Raw genomic sequence first — 18,988 nt, 5'->3', positions numbered from 1 at the left:
TGTGCAAGGGCTCTCAGGAACGGCCGCTGTCCATGCTTGACTTGGGGCTCGTGTTGGATTGGTTGAAGACGTTCCTGCCAATATTCTTGAGTCTGTTCCCGTTCTTGGGGGCCTCTTCCTGATAATCAGCCATGAACACCTCCACGGGACCCTTGCGGATCTTGACGAAGAGAGTGGAGAACAGGAATTGTTCGCCTTCCTTGTTCAGGAGTGGGATTGTGCGGTAGCCTTGCTTGAGGTTGGAAAGCTTGGCAGTGTAGGTTGCCAGAGGAGGAGATTTGTCATTGTAACCCTTGGATTCGGCCTGCTTGACCTTGAACCTCACAAAGATCAAGTCCGGGTATTTGGTGGTGAGGTCGAACGAGCAGGACATGTTGAACTCGGGATTGAAGCCATTGTCGCGAACAAACTTGGAGCGGTAGGTGCGCTTCGACTCTTCGACGGTAACGTTGGAGACGGCATTGTTCTTGTTTCTCTTGTCGTCGGCAAGGAAGACTTCAACCTCGACGTAGGGATCCAACGTCCGTTTCTCTCCGAGATTGAGCGGCCTCATCAACTGCTGGGCTGAAATAACATCAATATCAAAGGAAACCCTCTTGCGCGGCCGTTTGCCCACGCATTCATCAGCGGTCAAGTTGGGCATGAGCTGGATCTGACGCCCCTCTAATGGCTTCAAAACATAACCTGACTGGTCTGTTCCGCCAGCAAACATGGCCTGGTTCAGCTGCATGCCGAGGTCAAATGTCTGCCAGTTGAGCGCTGCCATCTGCACTCCGCGCTTCCAGTAGATCAGTGGGTCGAAGTTGCTGGATGTGATGCGCCCACCATTGGGATAAACCCGCATCAAGTGCCGCATATTATGGCGGTAGAGCGCCTGCTTCGATGGGCCAGGTTGGTTCTTCTCCGCAAACGTCTTCTCTTTGAACGAGAAGATGTGGTTGAACGACTTGGCCTCTTGAGTGTCGAAGCCGTCGAATTGGATACCGACACAGTAAACTCCGAGCGCGCCGAGCACCGGGCTGATCTTACTGTTAACCACCTTTCTTGCCGAATCCTTTTCGCTCTCGCTGTCGCACTCGCTGGGGCTGCTGCTGGGCGTGTCGTGAACTTTGCCCTCGGTAATGGTGTTGATGCGGTTGGTACGGGCCATCGCTGTGGGACTCAGGAGGGGACTGGATGGGACCGGTCCGTTGTCTGGCAGTGGGCGTTGGAAAGGCGAAGGCATGCTGTTGCCGCGTCTACGACCAACCCGCTCGACGGGGTCGGGCTGTTGCGGCTTCTTGACCTTGATGAGGATACGCTCCAGTAAATCTGACGGGGTTGGGAGGCGATCAATGAAGGACTCGAGAGGCTTTTGCACCAGCTTGTCACCAAAGATCTCGATCATGATCTTGGCCATGTTGACCTGCGTCGCTTGGCTGCACCGCACCTCCAGGGAGATCCAGAGAGGAAACCGAGACTTGACAAAGGCGTACTTGTTGATGGTCTTGATGACCTCGAGAAAGGAGATGCGCGTGGTCATCGTATGACCATGCGAGACGACGGGCTGATCATCAGCACCATCCCAGCAATCGACCTCGACACATCGGCAACCTCCCATCAGTGCAGAGATGTAGCCCTCTACGCTAGAGGTGCCTGCTACTTGACGACCGAGCAAGTAGGTGTTGTGGGAGCTGGAAATGTAGTACTCGTTGATTGGTCTGTTCAGGTCGTACTTTTGTGGTGCTTTGGGAATGACGGCATTGGAAGAAGAGGAAAGATAACTGGCAAACGCGGCCTCTGACATGATAAGACCTGCATCACCCTGAGACTCGGCATCCTTCGCTTTGCCCCTACGCGCAAAGCGAGCGAATGTGGCCTCCCAAGTTGCCAAGTCGTCGTCGACATTCTCACACTGCACAAGTCGCAAGAACTGCAAGAACTCGGGCTTGGTCATACCACTCTCCTGACTCGCGGTGTGTTCTTGATATACGCGGCGGATGTCTTCTCGCGCCTTCATCATTCGTACAAATTCAAGAAATTCATCAAAGTTGAGGCCAGAGTTGCTGCTCTGGGAGTACGACAGGGGCTTGCCCTTGATAGTGTTGAAGATTTTCCGCAGCGAGTCGGTAGACGCATGAATGTGCAGGTTTCGGCACACACGTTCAACATCGGCAAATTCAATTTGTTCGGCCTCCTTGGAACGCACCGCACCGAACCGCTTTTCCATCTCCCGGTCCCAATAAACACGAACAGCATCGTCATTGAAAGCCATAAGGCTGGCCGCAAAATCTTGCCGGTACTGGGAGAAGGCTCCAAGTGTCTGGGTCCAGTCGTAGAAGGCCTTGTCTGTGTCGGTGATGAGGTGTAGCCACTTTGTTACCCCTGGCTTCCCTGGAACCGCATACATCAAGGAGAAGAACCTGGGCCTGTCCTTTTCTTCGAGTTTCGCATCGAGCAAGTACTGTCCAATGTCTCCCGCCATGCGAATCTCCTTGATGTCGTCAACATAAACACACTTCGATGCCTTGGTCCGATCCCACCAGATTTTGGCCGAATCGGGGTCCAAGGTCAGAACGATACGCTTTCGGTTGTTCTTTTTGGTGATTTTCGTCAGTGGCGTCCCTTGGCGGAGGGAGAGCGGAACGGAGCCAAAAGTCGCGGCCAATGGTGTTGAAGCAAGAGGGCTTGGTTCTCGGATGGCCCCATCACCACCAAATACTTCATCGACGCCCACGAGTACCACATCATCATCTGAATCAGTCTCGAAGGGACTGATATTGTCATAGGGGGTGCCGGGATTGCTCATACTGCCCCTCCTTCGCATGACACCGGGACCAACGCTCCCATCCCGGCTCCTTGGATGGGTTGAGGAACCCCTTCGAGGGAACAGGCCATTGGCCCTATTACGAAGCGAGCTCGAGGTTCGACGGATCAGGCTCATCGACTTGCTAGCCTCAGCCATGGCCGTTGTGCTTCCAAGGGGGCTCTTCAGGGTGCTGCCGAGTGAGGTGTTGCTGGTTCTTCGAGACAATGTGGTGGTAGCCTGGTCGGGCTGCTTCGAGACAATGGCCTCCGGAAGCTGCAAAGGGGTGACGAGCTCAAGCCCCTTTTCCTGCCCCGGCTCCAGCGAGTCTGGTGAGCCCTGTAGGGAGCTGGCCGTCGTGAGACTGGCAACAGCCTCCATAGACTGGGTTGGCGAGCCATGTTGCGAGCTTGGCCACATGGTGGAGGCGGACGAGTTGCTGACTGCTGATGGTGGTATAACGACGAGCTGGGCATGTGATGGAGGAACCAAGTCCGTCCGGACCTGGCTGGGGCGTGAAGAACGCCTGCTCTGGAGGAGATCGCGAGTCATGGGAGAAGATGTGGAGGGCAGTAATGGACGCGGTGAATCGGTAGAGACGGACATGATTTCGACGGTTGTTGCAGGATAGAAAAGTCCCGGGAAATAGACAGGCACTAGGAAAGGGAGCAGCCGCTTTGCCGACCCAAAGGCGTGGACTTGGAGACGAAGAGGGCCACGGTATAGGCAAGGAAAGATCTTGGAGGACTATCTGAAATGGGAAGCCTTTGGTCGCATCTTTCTTCGAGTGGTATGGTGCTTGTAATGTGTGTTGATGCCAATGGCTAGAAATGCGGGGAGGATATAGATATACGGACCAGTCGACTCCGGGGAGGGGGGTGTCGTTCTTGAAGTATAAAGGAATGGACGGCCAGGGGCCCAGGACTGAGTAGTTGTATGGGTGTGAGAAGATGCAAGGCGATGGAAGATCCAGTCCCACGCGCAATCAGCAAAGAGCAGCGAGGCGCACCCGAACCAGTCGTGAGTGGTCGCTGTAAGTGATGTACCTGTGGTATCTGTGGGTACCAGGTACGGGGAACAATGACCTAGGTACCTACACACAGCATGTACGACCCAGGTCGAGCGCTTCTTGGGGGGTGGATGGGGCGGGAGTGGCCCGTGTGTGCGAGAGCCTGTCTTGCGTTGTGAAGCCTGGGTTGGCGAGGTGGCAGTCGTATGCAAGTGTCTCTATTGGGACGTTTCCTGGAGAGTCCCAGCTTTTTTGGGGGAACCTTGGTGGTCCACACAGACAAGGCCTGCTTCAAACACAGCTTATTACAAGCAGCAGCAGTCCAAAAAGATGAATGCCGACCGCACTGCAGCAGACACAGGTCCTCCTCAGCAACCCTATAGCAGCGCCCACTTCCCGTGCTCGTCTCCTGGTGGGATTGCAGGTCCGTAAGTGCTGGGCAGAGGTTGGGAACTTGGGGGAGAGATGAGGAGTGAATTCCGTGTGTAGCTTGGCGAATGCGCCAGACCAGCCGAGCAGCGCTATTGCTGGGTGAGGTATGCGGTTTCGCTTGTGGCGCGCGTGCAGCGTCGAGAAAAGGAGGTGAGACCAAAAAACCACACAAAAATTGCCCGACACTTTGTCCTGGAGGTACCGCAGCTCTCAGCCCAGGAGCAGGCCAAGGTGGTCGTCGGGAATGGCTGATCAGTCGAGGACGCGGGTAGCAGCAGAACAATGGCTCGAGGTCTGCTGCGGCAGGACAGGCAGTATAAGGTAGGCAGTTGGCAGTGGGTGTGTGCTCGTGTACCGGCGTGGTTAGATGTCGTATGGTGAGCAACCTGGAAGTTGAGGTTAACCTAAAGGTGGTTTCAGGTTTTGGAGAGTTTGATTTGTGTCCGTCTGTCGAGTTCGAGGGCGCGCAGCCAAAACTTTATTTCAAGGCCGTGGACCTGTGGTAGGGTGGGGGATGTGGGTGAGCTGGAGTGGGTGGGCGTTGGCTCTTTTGTTGCTGCGTTCCAGAAGGCAATGCCCGGAAATTATTAGCTCGAGTGACGGCGCAGAAGCCATGGCACGGTCAGGGCAAGGGAGCAAAGCAGGAGAAGCAAAAGCAGGAGCTGCAAAAACTTGTATGGGGAAATGGGAAATAGACGGTGACTGTTCCCTTCTGATGGAGTGAAAATTGTGTCATCCAAGCTGCAAGTACATTGTACCTTCCTCGCGGTAAGCGCTCCAGGGACCAGGACTGGGCACCAGCAACAGCATCCTTGGACCATGAACCTCGAGCAGGGAACCCAATCTACGGAACACGGCTACAAACCCAGCTGTCTGAACAAGCCCTTGGCGGGAGGCGATGGCAGCGGATTCCTACGGTAGTAAGTGTAAGATACTTGTTACTTGCTCTTGTTGGGTTGTTGTTGGGCCACGAGCCGGAAACAGCACAGTGTGTCTTGTTATTACCTAACAGATGTAGCTCTATTCAGAGGAACGAACTCGCTCGAAGACAAACGCTCTTTGCAAGTCAAAAGGACTCCGGATTGCTGATAATATGAAAAGACAAATATGCAAAAGATACCGAGAATAATACATTGGATCCAGTGAGAGAGGTCAAGTTGTTCTGAAGCATGGGGGTAGGTTGCAACTGTGGTCACTCACTGGCCTGCAAATTTTGATGGGCACCATTGCCTTAGCGCTAGGGTTCGCGGAGCAAAAGCTGGTACAAGTACCGGTACAAAGTACACCGTCTCGTTTTCAAGCCCTACGAAACAGCCGACCTCCGAAAACACCGTCGTCGTCGACTCTCCCCAGTACAACTCCAGGTCCCCACGGCCGTATTTCTCGGTGATTCGCTGGCGTTCGCTGGGAGAACGGACGGATGTGGAAGGGATGAGATCATGGAACAGGTTGGAAATCAACCCCCAAAGAAAACGGGGCTCGCAAACCACCCGCAACCCGCAACCCCGCAGCTTTCTACGAACCAAACCACCGAACGCGACTGACACGGTGCCCTCGCATCAAGCCTTCCTCTTTCGGATTTGCTCGAGTGGATGCCCCGGTGCAAGCAGGACCGACCAACCAAACGTCAGTCATACGCCACTCTGAGGACAAAATAAACTTTCTGCCGCCATCACCATAAGTATCAGATGGGGGGGCTCCTCCGGTTGTATGGCCCGTTTTGGATCCATTGACATACGAATGGAGCCTCGTGCCATGGTAATGATATTAATGCTGACCTTTTGTCGCAGGCGCAGTCTGACATGAAAGTGAAGCCGTTGCCGGTTGCCGTCGTTGCCCTTCTGAAATGGGAAGACACTGCAGACGATCCAACAACAACACACAGATCGGACGGCGGTGTTCACACTTGTGCTGCCCTGCAACCTCTCCCTGACGGGATGGAGATGTCATTCATCACCCGAATCATCTGATGAGGTTGCCGTTTGATTTTCGCAGCGGTCGTTTCTCGTTTTTCAACGCTTGATTCTACGACTCTATGGTATGGAATCACACATATCAATTCAGGTACGGCACCGGCACAGGTACAGGTACAAAACGCTGATGCTCCCGGCGGACAGGGACAGAAAAGCGGATCCGAGCGGTTGGGTGGTTGCCAAACAGCTGCAGCCCTTGAAGCTGCCCCTGTCGTGCCCAGCCCCACCCAACGATATCGTCCACATGGCTCCAGCTTGGAGCCTTGGACTGCCCCTCATTCCAACCTCATTGGCCTTTTTGGCTGAAGCCTGTCCCGCAACGACGGCGGCGAACCACTTGCAGCCACAGAGCACACTCTGTCCTCCTAGCCTTTTTGCCTCTCTGCCTCTGCCTCTCTCCGGAGCCGGATAGCCGTCCGCCGAGAGCAGCAAAGGTAACCATCGACCGAGGCCACTTGGATGGGAAACGGGATGCGGTCAGAGGGATCGCCCTCACCAGTACCACCTGAAGCCCTGCTTATGCCCTATCCCTCCTCAGGCCCTCGAGCACCTCTGAGCCTGTTGCTGATGCTGAGAGCAGAAAGCAACCCTCGACCCGACAACTGTTGACCGCCGGCAGTGACGAGCACATGGCACATGGCAAATCGCCCGAGATTTCACTCATCCAGTGTTGGGGGAGCCACCGCTAGTTCAGCTGGGAGCATGGTGCACCGAGTCCGGCAAGTCGGCAGCCTTCGATCGATCCAACTTCCAACAACCAACCCTTCTCAAAAGCGAATGCGCTGTAGCCTGTGCCGCATGGAGAGGCCTCTCCGTCCACAACCCAAGAGGCTATTTTTTGGCGCTTCTACTGACTCCGTTCCTAACCCCTCCGTAGCGTAGCTGCAGCCAGGTATGATTTTGCTCGCTGTTGCGATCTGGGGCACGCTGTGGGTGATCTTCATACCAGGGCGTTGCCCGGCCTTCGCCCTGAATCTTACACCTCACCTACATGCACACCTTGATGGCATATGCACCCATACGGTGTACAATATGCACAAAATATCGAGGCGCTACACTAGGGGGTCACTGCAGGATCACTGCCCTGGGCCATGCGAGCGGGCGCAGAGCCTCGGTTTCGATCTCGTTTTACGAAGCACCTCACCGACCTCCCCGGAGAGGAGGTGCCCAAGAACTCCATTGCTGCTCTGATGCCAAGCATGCCCGCGACAGAGTCGCGCCGATAATAGCAATACGAATGCATGGGTGCTGACAGGCGCCTTTGTTCTAGTAAATCGCTTTCCCGGCGCAGATAGAGACCCCCAACCCACTGGCGGCGGCAGACGAATTGGCAGCAAACACACACCATGGCATTATTTCGGGATATGGCAGCAACGACACCAAACAGCCATCTCAAACATGCCCAGGCTGACGATCAACGTTTTGATCATCTTTCGGACGGCCACGCTCTCGTCCGTCAAAGAAAAGAACCAGTCCAAGATCCATTCCCGCCGTGCTGTCCCCGCAACTTGATTGGGTACCTGGATTGCGCTGAACCAGTTGAATGCCCTCAATTCGTGCTCGGCATAATAGCGGGTCGCCCGAATCGTGTCACGGGGCCAAAAATCTTAGCCTTGGGCGCCATTTTCCTTCTCGCTTCAAGCGATAAAGTCCCTGCCGCTGGTCAGGGACCAGATCTAACCCATCCCAATGACATCGTTTCCTCTGCCCTCTTTGTGATACCACCTTGCCAGCCCAGCCCGCCCGCCCCGCCTTCCCGGCAGAGCTCTTTCTAGCAAGCCGAATCACCCGACACCACGCACTCGACCAACTGTTTGGGGCATTACCGACGTCGTCGTGCGGCCAGACGACACCTTCTGGAAAAGAAACGTCGCAGGCCACCAGCAATAGCGCCAGCGGCCAACATGTCTGTAGTGTAGGCCGGCCGATGGCGCTAGTGGGAGAACCCGCGATATCAAGATGGACTATGATGGCGTGATGGCTGGCGGCGTAGGTACTGACAATTGGGTGCAACATCGACTTCTGATGAAAACGCACATATACTATTTTTTTTGCAATGTCCAGCGACACGCACATTGTCTGGGAATATGCCAATACTATGCCCTGACTCGCCATCCTATTCGACTGGTCATTTTCTTCCGGAGGCAGCCAAACAAGATGAAATGATCTGATAATCTGCCGCCTTTCCTTGCTCCGTACCTCCCCCGGACTGTCAAAAAGTTGAAACGGTAGCGCAGGAAGGAATTGATGGCTTGATGTGCAGATCAGCGATGGACAAACACATGCGCATCCTGGGCTGGCATCGGTGACACCCAGTGATCACCCGCACCGTCACGGCTGCCTCACCGCCAGCCTGGAAACCCCGACACGCCCGAGTGCCCCCGCATCCTGATGAGCCGGGACTTTGCACCGTTAGTGGCCGGCGTCGGGATGGCCCCACGACGGATCGGCGACGATGGCGTGTTAGCCGCCGTTGCCCAAAACGTCCAACTCCCGAGCGGTTTCAAACCTGGCAGGCCGCAGATTATCTTTCTCGATAATCTCATCAGCACCCTCGTCCCTCACAGTCATGTGGCAGCTCGCCGCTGGATCATTGGAATGTCGGCAAATGCCCACGGTGTTCCTCACTCGATGCAACCTCCGTTACCTATGTCTACTCGCCCTCTTCGGAACCAGGGGACCTGCCTCCCTCGCAAGCCTATCACGGACTTTGATACAGCAAACCACGTCATGCCTCTCTGTCTCGACCTGACCTGATCTGCCCTGTCTTGCCTCGACACACGCTGTGCGCAGCAGTCGGATACTGCAGAGCCAATGGCAAGTCATGAGCACAACCCGCCGATGTGAGGTGGTTTGGTTCGTCAGCGCAAATACCAGTGCCTCGTGGGCTCATTAGGGAAGGGGTCACAACAGCCCCTATACGGCCTTCCACTCCGGCCTCGCTCTCACGGCATTGGGCCCTCCCTCTCTATCCCCCCTCTACCCGCCAGCAGCGTGATGCCCAATGTGACGAACCGGCCATGGTTTTTCTCATCACGCACGCAAGAGCGGAAATGCCGACTTATTGAAACGCTCACCGACTATGTGACTCGATGCGGGTTGCAAAACCCTTTTCAGCTACCTGTAGTTTGCTACCACTAGAGAATTTTTTTTTATCGTCAACAGTTGGTTTCTCCTGAGCTATCGGTGCTACCGTATCCCTTCCATACGCAGTACGCAGCACCCAATATTTCTCTTCTTTTTTTTTTTTTTGTGTTGGGCTCACTGTCCTGCAGGACCGGTGCCAATGAAGGCCCGGGGCAGACGGACCAACAAGGCCGGAAGTGTTTGTCGTCTTTCGAATGGACATGACCGAATACTATTCGGTTTGGCACAGCCCCTTATCATACCTTTCTTTGGCTACAAGGGGGCTGATAGGCCGAGTTGAGAGCGGGAGGTCCCGCTGCAAGCTGCACTGATGGACCGCCGTGACGTTTCTCAGGTCCTAGGAGAGGGTACTGTTCCAACGAAAAAGAAGCAATGAGAAGAGGTACGCGGAACCAGCAATGGATTCCGTGATGGGATGGACGCCAGCTCACACACACACGAATATGCAAAGCAACTTCATCAAGAATTCCGATTGCGTGCCACCCACTGAGGATCTGAAGCCGGCTGCCCCGGCGATCTTCCCCGCGGCACTTGCGAAGCCACTGTTTTCTACTACCGCGGAGGTCGTGCCGGCCGTAGCAGATGGCATGATGATTGCACGGGATGTTGTTGTCGTCTGGAGGTCTGGAGGTCTGGAGTCGTTTTCTTGGAGGGGTGGTGGTGGTGGGGGATTAAAAAAAGGTTCCGATCAGCCACAGGGGGTGGTGTTCGCTTGCACAGAACATCTGCAGCGAAACAAAAACTGTGGGGTGTTTCGAAGCATGCTTTTTCTTCAACGACATTCGTCAACTCCTGCTCCCTGCCCGCTTTCAATATGGAGCAGTTCTTCAAGCCATCCCGCGCTGCATGCTGCATGGTAGCAAACACCTGTTCTGTACACGTTCTCTTCCTTTTTATCTTTTCTCTCTCTCTCTCTCTCTCTCTCTCTCTCTCTCTCTCTGGCCAATCTCGACCCGGCGGGATAAGGCAACATGACGTTGGTGATTTCTAAGAGATAGGGGAAAGACATGTGAGGGCGAGCAAGCAACCGAGATCCAGCCTTTGCTTTGCGATCTGGAGATGTGCGTTTGGGGGCGGGTGGGGGGGGAAGTGGGCACGAAAGTGTTGCTTGCTTTGCTGCTGCACCATGCAAGAAACCCGTCCGTCGACTTGCCTTTTTATCGACATGGCACTCCTCATCATATCAAAGTGACAACGCAGCAGCGGGCGGGAATTGGTGGGGCCCAGCCAGTTTCTTCAACCTGCTTGTTGCATTCACGGTTTCTGCAAATCGCTCAATCCGGCAGGAAGAGACAGGTCAGCAGTTCGTGTGGTGGTCTCCCCTCATCGCTTCTGGGGGCAGACAATGGAGGCTGTTTTGAGAGAGGAAACTTTTTTTTTGTGGCGTTCTAGGAAACGGACGGGGGGTTTGTTTGTTTGGTATGTATGTATTGTCCTAATGGGTATATATTTGCATGGGCTGCACCACCTGGGGTGCATCAGTTCGTATATGTACGCATGGCCGGCAAGGGTTGAGGGGCGGGAGAGGGGGGTGAAGGAGAAGAGGGGGGAATTCAGTCTTGTCCAAATCCACGGCAGTCTTTCTTTACGGTTCTTTTGACTTACCTACCTACCTAACTTGACCAGAAAGACTGAGAACTTTTTGTTTCTTATCATAAGGTGGTCTCCGGGAAATTGATGGGGTTGTAGTAGCAGGAGAAATGTTGGGGTCACCACCACCACCAGAAAGGGCTCTTTTTTTGCTGATGAGGAAGGAAGACCACTAAGCTTGATATACATCCATCAACGGGGGAAAGAGGGAGAGCGGTATTAATCCAAACCCTTGTTTGCAGGAGATGATCCGGATGGCAGGGTTGCAGATTTTGGGGACGATGGGCCACGATGCCATCAATTTCTCTCTTTTGCTCCCCCAACCCCCCGACGGTGGTGGTGGTGGTGGTGGTGGCGCTTTGGCCCTGCTGCTGCTGCTGCATATCATTTCTGCTGCAGCAGCCAGGATGTGTGAGATGTTCTGGGGTTTGTGAGCGTGGTTTGCCGGGGGGACGGGGGGAGGGTGATAAAACTACCTGACCTTTTCTCGAGAATGACAGTGAAAGATGCAGAGACCCAAATGAAGAATTCAGTGCGGAGATGCTTTGACTGCCATGGCAAGAGATCATGAAGATACCACGATGGTAAGTGTACGTAGGCAGGGTTTAGGTACTGGACTTGAAGACGGGGACATGTGTGGTACATTGCACCAGACCAGACTACATTGCCGAGGATTTTCTTTTTGATCATGACCACCATTGCTACAGGGCGTTTGTTTGCATATATTTCTGTCATAATGGCGAGGTCTTTCAAGCCGCAGCGGGCGGCTTGTCCCAACCACCAGACACAACTAACTAACTACCCTTACTACCACCACCACCACCACCACCACCACCGCCGCCGCCGCCGAGGAGAAACAAGTATCTTTTCTCCTGTCATGTCTTTCGCCAGTGTAGCTTGATATTGAATGTTGGATTATTACCTAACACATATAAACAACCCTACGAAACCCCTTTCCCCTCACGGTTTTTGGTTTGGTTTTACCCCGCCAAGGGAAGGTCAAGGGCGGGCAGGGTTGAAGCAGGGTTGGTTGGTTGGTTTTTAATTTTTTTGATCATTTTTTATTATCTTTATTATTTTTTTATTTATTTTACCTTTCCAGCCTTTTCTTCCAAGGGTTTTCTAGAATCCTTCCAAAAAAAAATTTAATGTGGTGGTTGTTGGTTCCACATTCGGCCACCCCCCGCCCCCCCCACCAAAAAAAAGGAAGTGAGGGAAAAGAACCCGAACCTGGAACCCGCCTGCTCGGAGGGGTGTGAGTGGGGATGCCCTGGGGAGGGAAGGTATGACGTAGATGGAATTTTATGCACAGCAGGGGATTGTTTACCGATAACTGACCTGGGGATTGCGCCTGGCAGCAGCGGGTTTGACTGGCAAGGGGGTTTTGTTCTTGTTGTTTGGCAAAAAAAGAAAATCAGGAACGAAGGGAGTTTGTAATACCATACCTGTTCGTTGAGGAAAGGTGGTTGTGTTCGTGAGGTTGTTGAGACAGTGAAGGAACCGGGGGCGAAGGAGGAGGGGAGTGAGTTGTGCGCCCACACACATTTGCACCAACCACTTGAGCGGGAGATGGGGTTGAGATCTAAGATTTTGGTTGCTCTATCTGACACTTGCCCAACCATTCATCCATCTTTGTTCGCCCTACTTTTTGGAGGAGGCTAAACGCGGTAGGTAGGGTCACCCACTAAGGGCCTGCTGTACAGGAAGGATAAGACGACAAGTTGGATTCCTCCGAGCCTGGCTGGGATTTTTGGCTTGCGTGTGTGGGAAGGTCATGTGTAGGGGGTGATGACCACGAGATTTGGAGGTAGGGGGAAGAATGAGTGGGTGTAACGTGTCACGCTTTTAACAGACTGCAGCTTCGGCCGAGTCGTCGTCGAGGGTCAGTTGTTTGATAGTACACAGGTACCAACAGTAAGTGACTACCTACTGGACAAGGCTCTGGGTGGAAGTTGCCGTTTGATGTTTTGGTATCTGCTTTGGGGGAGACCGAAGAAAAGTGATACGTGACAAAAGTTGAGCAGCTGAAGAGAAACACCGGTACTGAAAAAGACAATGAGAGGTCTGTTGTGACAATGCATATGACCATGTTTAACGGACAAGGCCTGCAGGGCAGTGATGGTGGCTTATGCGACAAAACAACAAGAAAGTGACAAATATTTATGATATTGACATCTCGCATTCAGAGGTGAGGCAACTGATGGGGGGTTATACGACGTACGTTGGGATGGGTAGGGGAGGAGCTGGTGAATAACGCGGCTACTTGGCTTCAATTGGGGGGGAACGGAAAAGTCGGCTCATTATTATCAGGGAGTAAGTGAGGGTGCTAGGGGTTTTGATTCACCGCCAGTGACCGCCATTGGGAAGACGGCCCGAAAAGTATGTTGCCAGTAGGTATTATTGATGCTTGGGTTTTTTTGGTCGAGATGTGGTTGAGATCTTCGATCCCGGAGTGGCACCGCCTCTCTCTCGTGCTTTGCTGTGTTGTTGCATAGCCTTCGCACTCGGCAAAGCAGCGCCTCACATCAAGTGCACTACTCAGTCGGGGTATGCCGTCCGTTGTATGGAACCTTGAAAGCATCAGACAAAAGCCAGGCTGCAGTATAGGTAGTCTTGTCCTGTGCAGGAGTACATAGCTACCAGGATGTTCTTTGGGACATATATTTAGGAACTTACACAAAACGCTACTTCCGTTCTGTCTTCGGGGAAAGAAAAGAGAAAAAAAGATCAAAAAAGGGGGAGGAGGTCACACACACACGGTAGTAGGTAACATGCTTTGCTCGGCTTTCTCTCTGCGTGTTGTTCGGCGCGGCACGGGGTTTTGCGGGATGTGAGCTGTCAAATTGCACAATTTCCTTTCTCAACCTTTGTCCAAAAAGACCAAATCTGCGGAGATGTGGCGTGCTTTCCTCTCTGCGGTTGTTACTGGAGGGGGATTATGGTTTGATGCATCTTATGAGAGCCTTTACTTGTAGTTACTTTGTTGGTGTAATGGGTGGTCAGTTAGTTGCAGTCGGATGTCCGTTGTCGTTGCCGTTGTTGTTGTTGTTGTTGTTGTTGTTGTTGTTGTTGTCCCTCGTGAATAATAATGGGGAGATATCCCCCTCGGCATCGGCACAAGATGTTAGTATAAATCAGACTCATTGGGTCGATGCAGCGATCGGATGGCTGGATTGGGGCTTTTACAGGAGGAGGCTTGATGCAGAAGTGAGAAGGGGTCTGAGATCTTTGTAAAAACTTCGTGGTTGTTCGCCGGTCTCCTCATGTCTCTTGGTGTCGAAGGTGATGAGGGCTTTGTGAGATGAGAGGTCTTGGGTGCATCGTGAGTGCATATTTTGAGGTTATAGCTGACTTAGGCAGTGAGATACCTGGTGTTGTTATTTGCTGCCACATCTAATGAAAGAGTGTCCTGGGTGAGAGGGATATACAAACTCCTGGTGATGAGTCAGGCTGCAGGTTGTAGTGTGGTGTACCTTATGTTGTTGAAGAGATGTTGACATTTGACACCAACATGCAACTCACATTCTCCCCCCCATCTTTCCATCTCTTGCACTTTGCAGTGTGTTCATCGTCACACCTCCTGTTCATTATCTTACCCCATAGATCTCTCGCCTCTCGCGGCCCTTCCCTTTGTGACTTTTTTTGTGCTTCACTCAAGGTAGTATTTTGGGCTTTGTGTAACCCGACATATCAGATGCAAAGCAAGCCCATGCAGAAGGCTATCTTTTCAGTTCAGAACCATCAGGCGGTCTGGCAAAATCGAGCTTGCCAAAGCAGGCGTTGCTGTCTCTGTCATGTCTGCCATCGGAGTTATGCGCCGGAGTAATGCCGTTGTTTAGATGTCCCCGTGAGAACTAACGTGAGCTAACGTGAGGAAGGGTCATGTGAGCTTATCCAGCCCTACAACTTGTCTTGTTGGGTGAGAATAGATGCTTGAAATGGGTGAGGCTGAGATGAGCAGGGGACAGGTTGGTCAGCCATGTTTCTTTGCGTAGAGGAGCAGCATCATGTGTGACAAGCGGCAATATGAGGTATCAATGTCATTGTTTTGTATCGCCGTTGCATTTATTATTGTCAAAAGAGAACTCTGCAGTAGGTATAGTAGCGAGTGACAGTTGCAGCTTTGTTGCTGTAGCTTCCTTATCAGCGGGCAGCAAGTGTGTCAGTCAGTGTCACGCATGGTGGTAGGCGTTGATGGATATAATGGTGAATGTGGGGGAGTGCAGCTGTATCAGGAAGGCCAGCTGTGGGTTAGGTTGGTTGGTTGGTTGGTATCCTGTAGTACGGGTACAACACCCCCCTGAAGGAAGAATACTAGAGATGGCCAAAGATATCCGATTTGGCTTTGGCACGTGGAGTGGGTGGTGGTGAGGTGGTTACGCCAGCCAGCAATGAGGCAGTTGATGTTGTTGTAAGAGGCCTCGGCATACCGTGTCACTCTTGTTCTCCGTGACAGAGCCCGAGATTGAAGTCTTGAGATGATCTCGGTTGCTTCCGAAGATGATGGCTGGTTGGGGCTGATGGATGCCTCATCATCGTGCGCGGACTGCGGACTGCGGACTGCGAACGACTGCACCGCCTGGCAGGCTTCGTCAACTGCCGCCGTGTTTCTTCTTTTCGGAGGGATTCCAAGTCCACGGAGGATATTCCGCTGGTTGGTTGGCACGTCGTCGGGGGTCGGAGGTCGGTCTTGCTCCTGTAGGAAGCAGCTTGAAGCTGCACGGTATCTTCACCGCTGCTCCACATCATTCGAATTGGGACAGGCTTGCATGACACGTCAGTAAGATTGAGACTGGAAATGCTACGCTATCGCCCGTAAGTGATATGCTTTTTGTTATCGTATTTCATGCGTTCAGCGCTTGCTCTTGTTCGGGAAGAGAAAGAACCAGGGTGGGAAATTGCAAACGATAAGACCGGATACCCTGGGCAGCTCCGGCCCGAGCGAGCGGTGGACGGCCATAAGGCAGAGAACCTGTGTTTGAGTGCCGGAAATGGGACGGAGGTTACAGTTGCATATTTTCTTGCTTTGGTTAGTCCTGGGTATGATCAACTTTGCGCAAGCGACTGTTCCAATCCAAGGTTCTGTTTTCCAAGGTTGGACCCGACACCATGTTTCCAGCGTCACGGCAAAAAAAAAAAAAAAAAAAAAAAAAAAAAGTGACTGACTGCTGCTTTGATCTTCCCTCAGACAAAGTGAAATAAGGCGTCGTGTATCACGGCACATGGGAGCCAAGTGCATTCGCGCAGTTTCCTCCCTTGTCATGAATCACTGGGCGACTGGGGGCTGGATGTAGGATCGTGCTTCTATCTACACATATGCTACGGTCCTTTCTTGAACTGTACATATGTGGCCGGGTGACACGACAGGTAGACCGCATGGTCCCGCATGAGTCTACTCGGGGAGACTAGAAGGAAAGGGGAAGGGGGTGGTGACCGTACCCGATGGCAGCCTGGTCTGCTTCTCGGGATAGTAAGCAGGAGTGATATTTTGAGATTTTGGTTGATCTGATCAGGAAGGTTTGGGATGGGATGGATGGAGCGGGCGGGTAGGTATGAGGGAGGGAACGACGATGAGGGATACACAGCATCACTTTTGCACTTTTACTTGCCTGTGCTGGAACCAGCAAAGAAAATATCGCTGCAAGTACGATGGTTTTCGTGGCTCCCTGTGTGAGGGCTGTGTGATTGGCTGTATTTCGGAAGCAATGTAGGTAATGGTTGCCTTCTTTCTTTCTGTGCCTTTCTTCCCCTGCCAGCCTGGCCAGTTTTATCGTCTTGCCAATATGGTCTTTCCCGACAGCGAGGTACCTGCCCCGGGTGCTGCATCTTGCATTCCTCACTTTTTTTCCTTCCTTTTTCTAGCCCCTGATTGTGATTCGTCGAGAAATGATTAGAGCGGTAGCCACCGAGGTCGGAGGTCAAACTCGGGGCTTACTCCGGCTCTTCTTTGCTGCCATCTGGCTTTGCTTTGTTGGACAGATCGTCCCGACAGTCTGGACCAAACATTGTCCGAGGTCGGGAGTAGTTTTGCTCGGAAATATCACCGGATTTTGTTATAGATGCAATGCTCGAGGTGTTGAGATGTTCCCCGTCTTTGTTTGAGTGTCGTCAGATGGCTGACTGATGATAGCAAACCTGTGTGTTACAAATTCTAGCTGATTACAAAACCAAAGGCTCGGAGATATCATGAGGAGGCCTCGGTGTTGGTCGGTAGGCTTTCGGGAATTAGGGAGTGGCATGTGTCGTCGGTAGCACTCATTTGTGCCCGGGTTACACGAGGTCTCGGATCACTTTCAGTCAACATTGCCGTTGCCGAGTAGACTGGTCTGGGCTAGGCTGAACAGAGACAATTGCGTGTCTGATGCAGAAAACTCTTACTTGCAGACCTGTTTCGTTGGAAAGTTTGGTTTAAGTGAGACCACCGGTGAAGACGGGGAACGAAGGGACGAGGTGAGAAGTACCGGTGAGGTGACCGGGTTCTGAATACCTGCTTAAACTGCCTGGTACTTTCTATCCCGATTCCAAGATCATCACGGGCTGGGCAAGGGCAGCTTCACTGCTACATTAGGTGTGAGACCAGCGGTGAAGAACACCAGAGATAATGAAAGAACGGGCAGGGGACGGATGGTGCCGGTACGGGTCGCTCTCGGTCGGTAAAGGGTAGCAACAGGTTGCAAGTTTGGGCAGCGAGGCAGGAGGTGAGACATGTCGTTGTGATGCCCTCGAATGTGTGCTGTCTGTATACTGGTCTCGACAATTGTCGAGAGTAGTTTCGGTACCTTGAGAGAGAAAGGCCAAGTACCCCTGAGTCTAGAACCCTGAACCTTGTTGATGCCAACGACATGAGAGACATGATCCGGCCTAGTTGGGAGCTGGGAATCATGCTTCAAACAATGTTTGGTGTGGTCTGGGGTCTGTATTTGTCGAGTATCTTCGATGAACCCTGACCTTGTCATGAGAAAGTGACAAGCAAGACACTCGGATGCGGCTAGAACCAAAATCAGCCAGCACAGAATGACGGACCTGAGAAGAATCATGCAAGCAACTGGCCACTGGACCCTTGAACCTTGAGCTCATCATAGACTGATAGTGCTGGCAGCCAAGCAAGACGAGACAGCGACACATGAGGCTACCTTATTGAAGCAGAATGATTTGCTTGCGACCTTGAGCCTGACCTTGATGGTCTCGAAGATGCAAGCACCTAGCCGAGATTCCCTGAGCGTGATACGTGATTTAACAACAGCCGCCGATGAGACATACGACGGTCAAGACATGGCGCCTCTGACGTTCTTAGATATACCTTGATAGCCTCGAGCAGCCATGAAAGAATGCACCCAGCCGTCGCGGGGTTGACCCCTTGCCAAGGCGGCGAGGTTCTCGCTTTCGCGTTCTGAAGCAAGCAGCTAACCGCGAAGCAAACGTCATTTTGGAGCGGTCAAAAAGAAGATAGCCGGGATGGAGATGGAGAGAATGGCATTTGGATGAGGGATATGGCTACCCGCATAATTTCCCCTCTCCTGCCGAGCAAAGTCTCAGTATCTGACAACGACAGGCGACTGACAAGACAGTCGACAGGAGGGACAGAGACATTTGAGGCGTTTTGTCTCTTTTCCTGTGCGGGGGTTGCAGGAAGAAAGGAGCGGTCAATGAGGAGGGGGGTGAAGCTTGACTGGCCTGGGGAGGGCACACAAGCAAGGATGGGGGTATGATCAAGCAGCGGGTACTTGCAGCGAGTTGATAGATTTGGATGTTTTTAGATTGATGGGCAGGGAAGCTCCTTGTGGCTTTCAATATTTTCCCCACATCATAGGATGGATGGGTGGTGTTGAACAAGGCGTGTTGGAAGCATTGTGGTAAAAGTGAGGCGAGGAGACGATAGGGGGAATGGTGGGTCTGCTCAGGGGTAATGTTTCCAAACAACCAAAGTCAGCAGGCTGGACATACTGCTTGAGATTGACCCTGTGTACAAGCACATAGATAAGTTGCTCAGATAATCTGGGGAAGAGGTGGCACAGGCTTCAGGTAGGTATCACAAGTAAACTGGGAATGAGT

The 18,988-nt window shown here is 52.7% G+C and overlaps 1 protein-coding gene across 1 annotated transcript; it reads right to left on the bottom strand.

Annotated features, from left to right (window-relative positions):
* Positions 1–13: 13 nt before the first annotated feature.
* On the bottom strand, positions 14–3,391 carry QC761_202390 (uncharacterized protein; the record flags this gene model as incomplete). The annotated part of the gene is made up of 1 exon (XM_062875967.1): positions 14–3,391. One exon carries the CDS (start codon positions 3,389–3,391, stop codon positions 14–16), a length of 3,378 nt encoding a protein of 1,125 aa, XP_062734518.1.
* Positions 3,392–18,988: the final 15,597 nt, after the last annotated feature.

This window comes from Podospora bellae-mahoneyi, chromosome 2 (assembly GCF_035222275.1).
Source record: "Podospora bellae-mahoneyi strain CBS 112042 chromosome 2, whole genome shotgun sequence".
In the NCBI taxonomy this organism is placed as follows: Eukaryota; Fungi; Ascomycota; class Sordariomycetes; order Sordariales; family Podosporaceae; genus Podospora; species Podospora bellae-mahoneyi.
Note: the sequence above shows the minus strand (reverse complement) of the source record. Positions and strands in the feature narration are given on the sequence as shown.